Source organism: Pleurodeles waltl, chromosome 3_1 (assembly GCF_031143425.1).
Source record: "Pleurodeles waltl isolate 20211129_DDA chromosome 3_1, aPleWal1.hap1.20221129, whole genome shotgun sequence".
In the NCBI taxonomy this organism is placed as follows: Eukaryota; Metazoa; Chordata; class Amphibia; order Caudata; family Salamandridae; genus Pleurodeles; species Pleurodeles waltl.
The window spans coordinates 585,372,270-585,386,800 of NC_090440.1; the positions used below are offsets into that span (position 1 = coordinate 585,372,270).

General features: G+C 44.2%; 1 protein-coding gene across 3 annotated transcripts in view; it reads left to right on the forward strand.

Annotated features, from left to right (window-relative positions):
- Positions 1 to 14,531, forward strand: part of CPT1A (carnitine palmitoyltransferase 1A) — a 522,885-nt gene that overhangs the window by 223,861 nt on the left and 284,493 nt on the right. For all 3 annotated transcript variants that reach the window (XM_069223030.1, XM_069223032.1, XM_069223031.1), the window contains exon 7: positions 5,054 to 5,131. In XM_069223030.1, the coding sequence (XP_069079131.1) occupies positions 5,054 to 5,131 (78 nt within the window). The remainder of the gene's footprint in view (positions 1 to 5,053; positions 5,132 to 14,531) is intronic.

Consider the following 14,531-nt stretch of genomic DNA (forward strand, 5'->3'; position numbering starts at 1 on the left):
GGCAGTGTGCGTGGACTGGCACTTGGCTGGCGGTGGGTATGGACGGCAGTGTACATGGGTGGTGCATGGCTGGCGGTGTGTGTGGATGGTGCTTGGCTGGCAGTGTGCATGCACTGGAGCTTGGCTGGCAGTGTGTGTGCGTTGACTGGCGCTCGGCTGGCGGTGCATGTGGACTGGCGCCTCGCTGGTGGTGTGGCTTGCTTGGATCCCCCATTGTTTTCTTACCCCAAATCCTCTGCAAACCTCAAATTTAGATAAAAAATCACATTTTCCTCACATTTCTGTGTGGGATCACCTTGCCGACACAAATTTCCTACCACCCAGTCAGGGCTCGAAAAAATCTACTTGACTACTTGCTATGGCAAGTCAGTTTTTAGGAGTTTGAGCAATTTCTAGAACCTACTCACTCCTGGCAAGTGGACAAAGAACAGGAGTTCTTTTCAGACAAAAAACTCAATTAGCAATTAAGATGCTTTAAATCTTATTCTTGTCACATTTGCTCAGTGTTCAGAGACAGAGGTCAAAAGTCAGTTTGTCTTCTTGCAGTGCAAACACTTTTCTGTGAGACTGCAGAGTTCAAGGATTTTGTAAGGTGAACTGTCTGACCTGTGTGAAATGAAAGGCTGTGGGTATCAGGTCTTTTCTAACACACAACATTTATATAACTAAGTCAACTTGACAAACATTTCAAAATATATTTCAGTAGCTGTGAAAGACCATTTTTTGTACTTGTGTGCTGAAAAAAATATTGTTAGGATGAAAAACGCCAGAACACTTCAATTGGTGATGTGCTCTTGATAAATATTGTTTCTGAAACCTAATTTTCACAGATTATTGTTAATACACTACATAGTTTTATCAGTAAAGCTACAGGTTAGTGGGAAGGTTTTTCAACATTTCTTGGAAATTTACTGTCTGTAAATGACAGTGCGCTACCACATCAAGCTTTAGTAATATACTTAATAAAAGTGAGTGTGTAAACATAAACTTAGAAACACTCCTGTCCTGATGGCAAAGCTATTAGTAAACAAAGGGGCAATTCATGCATGGGTCATGTCTAGCCTATATGTGGGCTAGATATGTTTTACATGGATCAAACATTTAGTGTATTTAATCAAACAATAGAAGACTTTTTTACAGCAGGAATGCTGAACTTGCATATTTGAAGGTGCACTCATATGTGAGAATGAAGAAAAAGGCAAAAGTACAAAAAGAAAATGCAATATCTGCATAGGATCACACAATTTAAGACCCGTTTTCAAATCAAGTATATTACAGTTCGGTCGAGTGGTTTGTTCAAGCTGATTGACCTGCAGGTCTCGTAACATTTTTATGTTTTTTCGAGGCCTGCCAGCCTTCCCCTCTGTCTCCCGATTAAAATGATACCTCACTTGTGTGGGTGCCCAAAGCAGAGTCAGTCTAAAAACGCATTACGAAAAACTGCGCTTGTGAACATGCTTTGGTGCCCTCTCAACCTCTACACGTTTTCGGCCCTTCCATTTCTCTGGGACTTGGCAGGTTGGCTAGGTTTCCTTAGGTGTCGGGTACGCTAGGGTCCAATATCTCAAGCTACCAACACTGGGGGAAAAAGGGTCAGTTTTTTGTTGAAAACTGTACTGAGTCCATTTTGCATTTTGCTCGAGTTTCCTTTCACAAGCACTAGGCCTACCCACAGAAGTTAAATACGATTTTTATCGGGAGATCTGGGGGAATGCTGAGTGGAAGGAAGTTTGTGGTTCTCCACAGATTATAGAACTTTCCAGCTCAGAAATGGGAGGAAAATGTGTGAGTTTTTTTTTTGTCAACGTTTGAGTTTTGCCAGAGATTCTGGGTAACAGAACCTGGTGAGAGCTACACACGTCACCCCATCCTGAATTCCCCTGGGTGTCTAGTTTTCAGAAATATACAGGTTTGCTAGATTTCCCTAGAGAGAGTTGAATTAGGTCCCAAAATCCACAGCTAGGCACATTCCAAAAAAAGGGTCAGTTTTCAGTGGAAAAATGTGATGTCAATGTTGTGTTTTAGGCCTACCCACACAAGTGAGGTACCATTTGTATTGGGAAACTTGGGGGGACACGGAATAGTAGACCAATTTTCTTTCTCTGCATTTGCTCTTTACAAACGTAAGACAGTGTGAAACAAAGCTTTCATTTTGAGAAATACCCTCTAATTCACATGCTAATATGTATATAAGCAAATAACTATTGCCTCTAACCTAAAGATCTTGTGCCCATTTTGGAAATACATAGATTTTCGTGATACCTATTTTTCACTGTTTATATTTTACCAAATGAATTGCTGTATACCCGGTACATAAAGAAAACAATTGCAAGATGCACCTCAGTTATTGGCTTTGGGTACGTAAGGTTCTTGGTGAACCTGCAAACCCTATATGTCTCCGCAACAAGAAGGGTCCAGTGGAAGTAAGCGTATATTGCTTTAGAAAATCTGTCATAGTTGGACGAAGTTACAGATGAAAACATAGGCACAAACGGCTTTGCTGAATTTAGTCTACTTTTCAGAAATGTATAGCTTTCCAGGGCACCACTAACTGGAAGGAGGTTGAAAGCAGAAAAAAATAGGAAACATTGGCTTTGTCCCAGTAAAATGCCAAAACTGTGTTCTAAAATTTGGTTTTCTGAACCGCAGACCCTTCGTTGATGCCATTTGCAGGAAGAAAAACAGACGCTTTCTTCTGCAGTACTTTGTTCCCAATTTTCCCCAAAAACCCAAAATGTAGCTGTATTTTGCATAATTTCTCTGTCCCCTCCAGGGGAATTCACAAATCCTGGTTACCTTTAGAATCCCCAGGATGTTGGTAAAAAGGATGCAAATTTGGCTTGGATACCTTGTGTGGACAAAAAGTTATGAAGGCCCAAGCGCGAACTACTCCAAAATGCAAACAAATTAAGGCTTAGAATGGGGGGTGAGGGGAGGCCTAGCAGTAAAGGGATTAACTGCCTGTGGTCCCTTACACAGTTCTTATAGTGGAGTATGTTATCACCTCAACTTCTAAGGGTATCCATTCTCTTTCTAGACAGGCTTGTTCTAGTCAATGACCTTTCAGAGGATTTGTCTCTTAAAATCTGCTATGCATTGCCCAAGAAGCAACTTACGGAGGGCTTGCGTGCTCATTCTACCATAATTAGATCTGCGACCACTGATTAGAATGCGGTGTTCCGGTACTGGATATGTACCTGACAGCAATGTGGGTTTCCCTGCGCATGTTTACCTACATTACTGCCTGAGCAGTCAGGTCCGTTGTGACAGGCATTTGCCCTTTCGGAATTTCAGGGCTTTCTTGTCTGAAATCTGCTCCTCAGACCCTCCTCCAGGGATGATATTAGTTTGTATCTAATTATAAGGTAAAGAATGTGCGACTAGATAGCAATGTCAATGAACAAGTTACTTACCTTGGGTAATGCCTTCTAAGGGGAAGAATTCTAAGGTAAGGAATCTGCGGCTTGATCTTGTCTCTACCAGATAAGGTGTTACCGAAGGAAAATAACTTGTGCGTTAGTGGTATAGTTGAGATTTACATTTTTTATGATGAGGCATAGTTACATTCTCTTGTGGGTATGTCTTTGAATGTTTAACAGAGATCCTCACTGTGCCACCTTTTTGTCACATTAACCACCACAAATGTGTTGTAATTTTGTCACCTGCATAATCAAAAGATATACTTGGTTATTATTATTATTGGTAAGCAAACCTTATGTTATTGGTCTCATGCGGGGTTGCACAGCTGTTTTGTCCTGTCTTTGTAATAGGGCCCTGGTCTCTCTACTTTAGTTCACCACCTCTTTATGGTAACATTTCAAGGTAGTAAAATAAGAAGTGAGTCATTTTAGTGGGGTGTTTGAGGAAGAGATGGGATCGGCTTTAAGTACTTCGTGACTGTGTTGTTTTATGTTCTTTTCTTGCTGTGTTACTGTCCTGGACTTTGGAAATGAGTCACATTCTCAGGAAAAGTTTGCTTCTTCTTTGTAAATAATTGTCAGATATGACCATTGGAAATGATCCCTTGTCAGCATCTTGATAGAATTTGAAAGAATATTAAATGCAAAAGTGACTGTCTTTGTGTCAGTGACATTACTCATTATCATACTAACGCTGTGCTTACATTGTGGCATTTACTTTTCAGTAGCAAGAATGAGGCTATATGAAAAGTCACACAATCAGACTTTAACCTATAGAATTTTTCCATCCACATTTTATAGAGCCGAAAGGCTCCATCGATCCTGCTGGCACTGGACTCAGCGACACAGCATTCTTCTGAGTTTGCCTTTGTACTTTGATCAGTTGAGCAATCTAATGGCTTATGTTGTGTTCCTCTTACTATTATTTTCCATTTTTGGCAGTAAATAAAGGGTAGTAAACACCTGGGTCTGCCAGCTGGCTGTCTCACCTGTCATAGTAATGTTAGCTGGCTCTGATCACCCTAGAGCACTAAACACAGATGGCATGTGACCACTGTTTACTTCAAGACATAATGGTTTGGCTAGCTCACATAATTGTATATATTGTTCCTATCTCACTTTGAACAATGTGCAGCTTCCACGCTGGACTTTTTAGTACTTTCCTTTGTCTAATTTTATGTAGATTCTGCATTTGTTTGCCCTTTTACTTGTATTTGCCTTTTGTATAGTATAGTATTGTATAGTAAAGACCTGCCCATTTTCAGTGCATCTAACAAAACGTGCAGTTCTGTTTTGAACTTTGTTTCTGCAGCATGTATTGTGTCACCCTAAAGGACCCCACTAAAAATTGCGCACAACTGCATGTCATGGTGCAAGGCATGAGTGAAAACAGGACATGGCACAAAGATTGATAGAAAGTGATACAAGCCTTCTTCCGTGGGCTTTGACCATTTTGTTAGTTTTTGATAAAACTTCGGACACAGCATACTTAACTAATGGAAAGCATGTGTTTTTGAAGAGGCGTTAATTGATTGTTTATAAAAGTACTAGTAGTTTCTAATTTATATTGATGAGCCGCTGGGCACAAATCGAAAGTTAAAGCAAGTTAGTCAAATTGTGGTTTTTCTCCTTAGGTAAGTGACTGGTGGGAAGAGTACATCTACCTTAGAGGACGTGGGCCACTTATGGTTAACAGTAATTACTTTGCAATGGTAAGTACATTTCATTTTCTAGTCTTAGCAGCAGCTTGAAACATGTTGACGTTATTGCTGCATACTTTGAAAGCAGAATCGGTGTCAATATCTCGTCATTTGGAGTTGTTCTTCTCATCTTGTCTACTGTGGTAATCCATTCCAATCTGCAAATGTGGACACTGCCATTGTTTGAGTTGATAGCTGCGTCTTCATGAAGATCCAGTAACAAGCAGTTACCATTTAACGTGAATGAAACGCACAAACGTCTGCTTTGGCCTACCTGCTTACTGTTACAAGGAGGCTCTGGCTTCAAGGAAAGCTGCACCACTCACCTTCTTTTTGGAAGGTCAGCGGATTGCAAATTTCATAGTTTAGTCACGCTGTGCTGACTTTCCAGTAGAGTGCAGGCATTTTATCGATGCAGCACAATTATAGCATAATCAAACTATAATTAAAACAACCACGTAAAGTACAGGGAACCAAAACATCTATAGATAAACAACTTAAAATACTTGCAAAGGAAAGCAAAAGAAATTTAACATACAGTCTGAAGCTGAAACAGTTTTCACTGAATTGGAGCTGATTTGTAACTTAACAAAGTACAGAGAAGCTTACAAGCAAAGCATATGGAAGTGGAAGAGAGCAAATACAAGCACCAAGTATCAAATGACTGCCAGTTAGCAAACATTAGACCTGTAGCACCAGGTACAATCATCAAGTATTTTGTAAGTACCAAGTACTTGATATTAATCACCAACCTACATGTAAAGGTACGAAATAACAAGTACCAAAAAAGACCACACAGTAATTAACACCAGCCCTTAAGAAGAGATCAGGATCTAAGGATGGACTAGACCACACATCTCCACCTATGCTAAATGGAAGAAACATGACCAAAAGGGGCATAACCAAAGCCATAGGCAAAAGACGCCATTCTCTTGCCAATGAAACAAACTTACAAACCCATGCTAACAGAAATAAGGAACCCACATTCCTAACTCTGACATCAGACAAACTACAGAGTATAGAAGGGAAGCTGGGCAGCATGGAGAAAGAAAACAGATGAAAAAAAAACAAGAACTGAGAGATTTAAGTGCTTCCTGTTTAGAATCCAAGAATTTGAAGTTAAAGATTGCAAAGTCCACCAAGTGAGATTTGTAAGGCTGGAGTACAAGGGCTAACTTTGAGGTATATGGCAATGCAGAAGGGAAAGAGAAGAGTGACTTAATTTCCTTTAACATCAGAAAGCTAGCCAACAAACCGCTCAATCTCTTTAACGACCCGAAAGCGCTCAGCCTTCAACTTTGACTGTCAGTTACTGAGAAACACAGTATTCATTATTCATATTGCTGAAACCGGTCCTTTAAGAGAGCCCGTTGGTTTCTACAGTTCATTGTCAGGACTTTACGTAATCACTAAAATGTTTATCGAATGCAACTCATCAAACAGAGAGGGATAAACAAACTCATTAAGAGACAGACAATCCTTTCACACCTACATAAACTGGAATTAAACATCACCTTTATTCAAGAAACCAATATAAATGAAGAAGAAACCCTAAAGGTGCAATAGAAACAGATGGTAGAAGTTGTCTTCTCACTAGCCGGAAAGAAAAAGACAGTGGTTGCAATTCTAAGCCACCAAACTAGATAAAAAAGGCAGGTGGTTGTGTTCGCTTGTGCAAGGAAATATAGTAAATCATGAGATAGCCTGCCCAAGAAAACTTGATTGTCTTAAGAGACTGCATTACCCACATTGTCGGTAATCTTCTTCATGATACTGCCCCAACAAATTCCAAAAGGCATTCGAGAAACTAATTGAGTAAAACCTAGCAGTTGCATGGCGCATTGCCAGCCCTATCAAACATTTAACATTCTGTTCTAACCCCCGTAATTTGCATCTGAGATGACAACCTCTTAATTAAAACACACTCGGCACCATAACAGAAGCAATTATCAGCTCCAGCCCTACTCCAGTTACATTCACATTTGAGAGCACACGAGTTAACAACTTTCCCTGTAGATCAGTGGTGTCTTACTTATTGTCTGCAAAGCCTTATCAGGGATCCCCTGACTGCTTGGAAAACTAAATAATGTATTAATTTAATAAAACAAGATATTAGATAATAAATAATACTAACTGTAGGAAAGTGCCTCTTTTTGACCTGGTCACCCCCATTGTACTAAGGTTTTTCGACTGAGGTGCACTGTGTTCCTGATAAACAGGTCCCCAGTGCCAGTGAGCTTTCCCTAAAACAAGGTAAAAGGTCTGATTGTACACAGTTGGCACCCACTCTAGTACCTCTGTAAGTCCCTAGTAGATAGTACTGCTGTACCTAGGACCTGGCTACTAGAGAGGGTCACTAAGGGCTGCAGCATGTATTGTGCCTCCTTAAGGGACCCCCCTAAGAATTGCACACAGCCTGCCATCACAGACTGCATGTCATGGTGCAAGCCATGAGTGAAAACAGGACATGGCACACACATTGTGTGCTATGTCCCAGTCGCTGCATCTAAATTAATGTAAGTCACCCCTACAGCAGACACTGTTCACTGGAATGGCCCTTTTGTATAAACTCACTATAATCATGGCATATTTGGTTTGTTTTATTGTCCATGTGATTCTAAGGTGGAGTGATACAGAGAACAGAACAAAATGTATTTCAGAAAGCTCTTGGCAAAACACCAGGCTTATAGCAACAAAAACTAATGTCATTATTATGAGTCTGGCTGTCCGTTTGGCCATGATTGGACCGCCAGTTTCCCTCCACTGGAGGGACTGGAGGTCCTAATCTGCCAGGGCAACGCTGCATGTAGTGCTGCCCTGGGGATTATGACCCCCCTCTCTGCCAGCTTTTACATGGCGGTTGCACTGCTGTGTAGAAACTGGCAGAGACGGGGTGCAGGGGGCCCCATCACGGACAGCTTAGCTGATAGTGAAAGGCGCGATAAGTGCCGTTGCACCCTACACACCGCAACATTGCCTGTCTGCTCAATTAGGAGTCGGCATCAATGTTGTGTGCTGTTTCCCACTGGGCCAACGGATGGAAACTTTGTTTCCAACTGCTGATCCAGCGGGAAACTCATAATGGGGGCCACAGGAAGGTCACCGCACTGGCGGTGGGTGCCCTGACCACGGGACTCCGGCGGAGTGGCTTTTCCATCCTGAAGTCAAAATTAGGGCCTAAGCCTTGTACCCAAGTTAAAGCAAAATTAATTTCCACAGACTCTGTTATAGATGCACAAGTTATTTAATTTTATGTGAACGTTTTGCCACTGTTTTCAATGGGTTGTTAGCAATTGGCTAACATTGAGTGTTAATAGGAACCTCTGACAATTCCAGGAATCCAAAAATCTTAGCACTTGGAAATGTGGAAGAGATGAATAGGTAGCCTTCATTTTACACTCTCGGTGTGGTGCATTAGAGTTAAGATATAGATCATTAGAAAGTCGCCTGACTCTGTCACTGGACTTTGGGTGGGTCAAAGTGTAGTCAAAACAAATTGTATAAATAAATATATAGCTGCATAGTTTCTTTTTGGACTTAGCACCAGATGACCAGAACTGAAACTTCTGCCATTTTGAACTAGATCTCCAGAAATCTGCTGAACGTTTTGTCGCCTCATTTATCAAATCTACCATTTTACCTCAGCATTTGTTGCTATATAACCGTTGTAATACTTGATGATAGAATGATAGCATGCAAGCAGTAACAAGAGCCTGTATTGCTTCTAAGCATAATTCTATGTTCTATGGCATCTGTCGCTGTAGATACGCATGTTTTGCAATAGCTCGCCATCTGGTGTTGGGCCGGAGTGTTACAAGTTGTTTTTCGTCGAAGAAGTCTTTCGAGTCACGGGACCGAGTGACTCCTCCTTTTGTCTCCATTGCGCATGGGCGTCGACTCCATCTTCGATTGTTTTTTTTCCTCCATCGGGTTCGGACGTGTTCCTGTCGCTCCGAGTTTCGGAACGGAAAGTTAGCTAATTTCGGAAGATTTTCGTCGGTATTGTTGCGTTCGGGATCGGCGTACTTAGATTCAACACCGCATCGAAGATCGAAGAGCTCCGGTGCCCTTCGGGGGTAGTTTTTCGATCCCCCGTCGGGGCATGGTCGGCCCGACCGCGTGCTGAAGAACGCCGATGGAACGGACCCCGTTCCGTTTCTGCCCCAAATGCCACAATAAATACCCCTATACAGACCAACACTTGGTCTGTAACCTGTGTGTAAGGAAATGCCTCCTTGGCATGGTTGCCCCCTGACTTTTTGCCTTTGCTGAGGCTATGTTTACAATTGAAAGTGTGCTGAGGCCTGCTAACCCGGCCCCAGCACCAGTGTTCTTTCCCTAACCTGTACTTTTGTATCCACAATTGGCAGACCCTGGCATCCAGATAAGTCCCTTGTAACTGGTACTTCTAGTACCAAGGGCCCTGATGCCAAGGAAGGTCTCTAAGGGCTGCAGCATGTCTTATGCCACCCTGGAGACCTCTCACTCAGCACAGACACACTGCTTGCCAGCTTGTGTGTGCTAGTGAGGACAAAACGAGTAAGTCGACATGGCACTCCCCTCAGGGTGCCATGCCAGCCTCTCACTGCCTATGCAGTATAGGTAAGACACCCCTCTAGCAGGCCTTACAGCCCTAAGGCAGGGTGCACTATACCATAGGTGAGGGTACCAGTGCATGAGCATGGTACCCCTACAGTGTCTAAACAAAACCTTAGACATTGTAAGTGCAGGGTAGCCATAAGAGTATATGGTCTGGGAGTTTGTCAAACACGAACTCCACAGCACCATAACGGCTACACTGAAAACTGGGAAGTTTGGTATCAAACTTCTCAGCACAATAAATGCACACTGATGCCAGTGTACATTTTATTGTAAAATACACCACAGAGGGCACCTTAGAGGTGCCCCCTGAAACTTCACCGACTATCTGTGTAGGCTGACTAGTTTTAGCAGCCTGCCACAAACCGAGACATGTTGCTGGCCCCATGGGGAGAGTGCCTTTGTCACTCTGAGGCCAGTAACAAAGCCTGCACTGGGTGGAGATGCTAACACCTCTCCCAGGCAGGAATTGTCACACCTGGCGGTGAGCCTCAAAGGCTCACCTCCTTTGTGCCAACCCAGCAGGACACTCCAGCTAGTGGAGTTGCCCGCCCCCTCCGGCCAGGCCCCACTTTTGGCGGCAAGGCCGGAGAAAATAATGAGAAAAACAAGGAGGAGTCACTGGCCAGTCAGGACAGCCCCTAAGGTGTCCTGAGCTGAAGTGACTCTAACTTTTAGAAGTCCTCCATCTTGCAGATGGAGGATTCCACCAATAGGGTTAGGATTGTGACCCCCTCCCCTTGGGAGGAGGCACAAAGAGGGTGTACCCACCCTCAGGGCTAGTAGCCATTGGCTACTAACCCCCCAGACCTAAACACGCCCTTAAATTTAGTATTTAAGGGCTACCCTGAACCCTAGAAAATTAGATTCCTGCAACTACAAGAAGAAGGACTGCCTAGCTGAAAAACCCCTGCAGAGGAAGACCAGAAGACGACAACTGCCTTGGCTCCAGAAACTCACCGGCCTGTCTCCTGCCTTCCAAAGATCCTGCTCCAGCGACGCCTTCCAAAGGGACCAGCGACCTCGACATCCGCTGAGGACTGCCCCTGCTTCGAAAAGACAAGAAACTCCCGAGGACAGCGGACCTGCTCCAAGAAAGGCTGCAACTTTGTTTCCAGCAGCCTTGAAAGAACCCTGCAAGCTCCCCGCAAGAAGCGTGAGACTTGCAACACTGCACCCGGCGACCCCGACTCGGCTGGTGGAGATCCAACACCTCAGGAGGGACCCCAGGACTACTCTGATACTGTGAGTACCAAAACCTGTCCCCCCTGAGCCCCCACAGCGCCGCCTGCAGAGGGAATCCCGAGGCTTCCCCTGACCGCGACTCTTTGAATCCCAAGTCCCGACACCTGGGAGAGACCCTGCACCCGCAGCCCCCAGGACCTGAAGGACCGGACTTTCACTGGAGGAGTGACCCCCAGGAGTCCCTCTCCCTTGACCAAGTGGAGGTTTCCCCGAGGAACCCCCCCCTTGCCTGCCTGCAGCGCTGAAGAGATCCCGAGATCTCTCATAGACTAACATTGCGAACCCGACGCTTGTTTCTACACTGCACCCGGCCGCCCCCGCGCTGCTGAGGGTGAAATTTCTGTGTGGGCTTGTGTCCCCCCCGGTGCCCTACAAAACCCCCCTGGTCTGCCCCCCGAAGACGCGGGTACTTACCTGCAAGCAGACCGGAACCGGGGCACCCCCTTCTCTCCATTCTAGCCTATGTGTTTTGGGCACCACTTTGAACTCTGCACCTGACCGGCCCTGAGCTGCTGGTGTGGTGACTTTGGGGTTGCTCTGAACCCCCAACGGTGGGCTACCTTGGACCAAGAACTAAGCCCTGTAAGTGTCTTACTTACCTGGTTAACCTAACAAATACTTACCTCCCCTAGGAACTGTGAAAATTGCACTGTGTCTACTTTTAAAACAGCTATTTGTGAATAACTTGAAAAGTATACATGCAATTTTGATGATTTGAAGTTCCTAAAGTACTTACCTGCAATACCTTTCGAACAAGATATTACATGTTAAATTTGAACCTGTGGTTCTTAAAATAAACTAAGAAAAGATATTTTTCTATACAAAAACCTATTGGCTGGATTTGTCTCTGAGTGTGTGTACCTCATTTATTGTCTATGTGTATGTACAACAAATGCTTAACACTACTCCTTGGATAAGCCTATTGCTCGACCACACTACCACAAAATAGAGCATTAGTATTATCTATTTTTACCACTATTTTACCTCTAAGGGGAACCCTTGGACTCTGTGCATGCTATTCCTTACTTTGAAATAGCACATACAGAGCCAACTTCCTACATTGGTGGATCAGCGGTGGGATACAAGACTTTGCATTTGCTGGACTACTCAGCCAATACCTGATCACACGACAAATTCCAAAATTGTCATTAGAAATTGATTTTTGCAATTTGAAAAGTTTTCTAAATTCTTAAAAGACCTGCTAGGGCCTTGTGTTAGATCCTGTTTAGCATTTCTTTTAGAGTTTAAAAGTTTGTAAAAGTTTGAATTAGATTCTAGAACCAGTTGTAGATTCTTAAAAAGTATTCCAACTTTTAGAAGCAAAATGTCTAGCACAGATGTGACTGTGGTGGAACTCGACACCACACCTTACCTCCATCTTAAAATGAGGGAGCTAAGGTCACTCTGTAAAATAAAGAAAATAACAATGGGCCCCAAACCTACCAAAATACAGCTCCAGGAGCTTTTGGCAGAGTTTGAAAAGGCCAACCCCTCTGAGGGTGGCAACTCAGAGGAAGAGGATAGTGACTTGGAGGAAAATTCCCCCCTACCAATCCTATCTAGGGAGAACAGGGTCCCTCAAACCCTGACTCCAAAAATAATAGTCAGAGATGCTGGTTCCCTCACAGGAGAGACCAACACCTCTGAAATCACTGAGGATAGCCCCAGTGAAGAGGACATCCAGTTAGCCAGGATGACCAAAAGATTGGCTTTGGAAAGACAGATCCTAGCCATAGAGAGGGAAAGACAAGAGATGGGCCTAGGACCCATCAATGGTGGCAGCAACATAAATAGGGTCAGAGATTCTCCTGACATGTTGAAAATCCCTAAAGGGATTGTAACTAAATATGAAGATGGTGATGACATCACCAAATGGTTCACAGCTTTTGAGAGGGCTTGTGTAACCAGAAAAGTGAACAGATCTCACTGGGGTGCTCTCCTTTGGGAAATGTTCACAGGAAAGTGTAGGGATAGACTCCTCACACTCTCTGGACAAGATGCAGAATCTTATGACCTCATGAAGGGTACCCTGATTGAGGGCTTTGGATTCTCCACTGAGGAGTATAGGATTAGATTCAGGGGGGCTCAAAAATCCTCGAGCCAGACCTGGGTTGACTTTGTAGACTACTCAGTGAAAACACTAGATGGTTGGATTCAAGGCAGTGGTGTAAGTAATTATGATGGGCTGTACAATTTATTTGTGAAAGAACACCTATTAAGTAATTGTTTCAATGATAAACTGCATCAGCATCTGGTAGACCTAGGACCAATTTCTCCCCAAGAATTGGGAAAGAAGGCGGACCATTGGGTCAAGACAAGGGTGTCCAAGACTTCCACAGGGGGTGACCAAAAGAAAGGGGTCACAAAGACTCCCCAGGGGAAGGGTGATGAGACAACCAAAACTAAAAATAGTAAAGAGTCTTCTACAGGCCCCCAAAAACCTGCACAGGAGGGTGGGCCCAGAGCCTCTTCACAAAACAATGGGTACAAGGGTAAAAACTTTGATCCCAAAAAGGCCTGGTGTCATAGCTGTAAACAGCATGGACACCAAACTGGAGACAAGGCCTGTCCCAAGAAAGGTTCCACTCCAAACTCCCATCCAGGTAACTCTGGTATGGCTAGTCTCCAAGTGGGATCAACAGTGTGCCCAGAGCAAATCAGGGTCCACACTGAAGCTACTCTAGTTTCTGAGGGTGGGGTGGATTTAGCCACACTAGCTGTCTGGCCGCCTAACATGCAAAAATACAGACAGCAACTCTTAATTAATGGGACTAGAATAGAGGGCCTGAGGGATACAGGTGCCAGTGTCACCATGGTGACAGAGAAACTGGTTTCCCCTGGCCAATACCTGACTGGAAAAACTTACACAGTCACCAACGCTGACAATCAGAGAAAAGTACATCCCATGGCAATGGTTACTTTAGAATGGGGAGGGGTCAATGGCCTGAAACAGGTGGTGGTCTCCTCAAATATCCCAGTGGACTGTCTGCTTGGAAATGACCTGGAGTCCTCAGCATGGGCTGAGGTAGAACTAAAAACCCATGCAGCAATGCTGGGTATCCCTGAACTGGTGTGTGTGAAAACAAGAGCACAGTGCAAGGCACAGGGTGAACAAGTAGAGCTGGAGTCTGGAAGAATGGCCCAGCCTACCAAGAGAACAGGAAAGTCAGTTGGGAAACCAACTGCAACACAGCAAAAGAAAGGGAACCTCTCTTCTCAGGAAGAAGTTCTGCCCTCTGAGGGAACTGAGCCTTTGGAGCTTGAACCTTACCAGGTTGAGCTCTTGGGCCCAGGGGGACCCTCAAGGGAGGAGCTGTGTAAGGGACAAGAAACCTGTCCCTCTCTTGAAGGCCTTAGGCAGCAAGCTGCTGAAGAGTCCAAAGGCAAGAAAAATGGAACGCATAGGGTCTATTGGGAAGATGGACTCCTGTACACTGAGGCCAGAGACCCCAAACCTGGTGCCACTAGGAGAGTGGTAGTGCCTCAGCTGTTCAGGAAGTTCATCCTAACATTGGCCCATGACATTCCCCTTGCTGGACATTTGGGACAAACCAAGACGTGGGAGAGG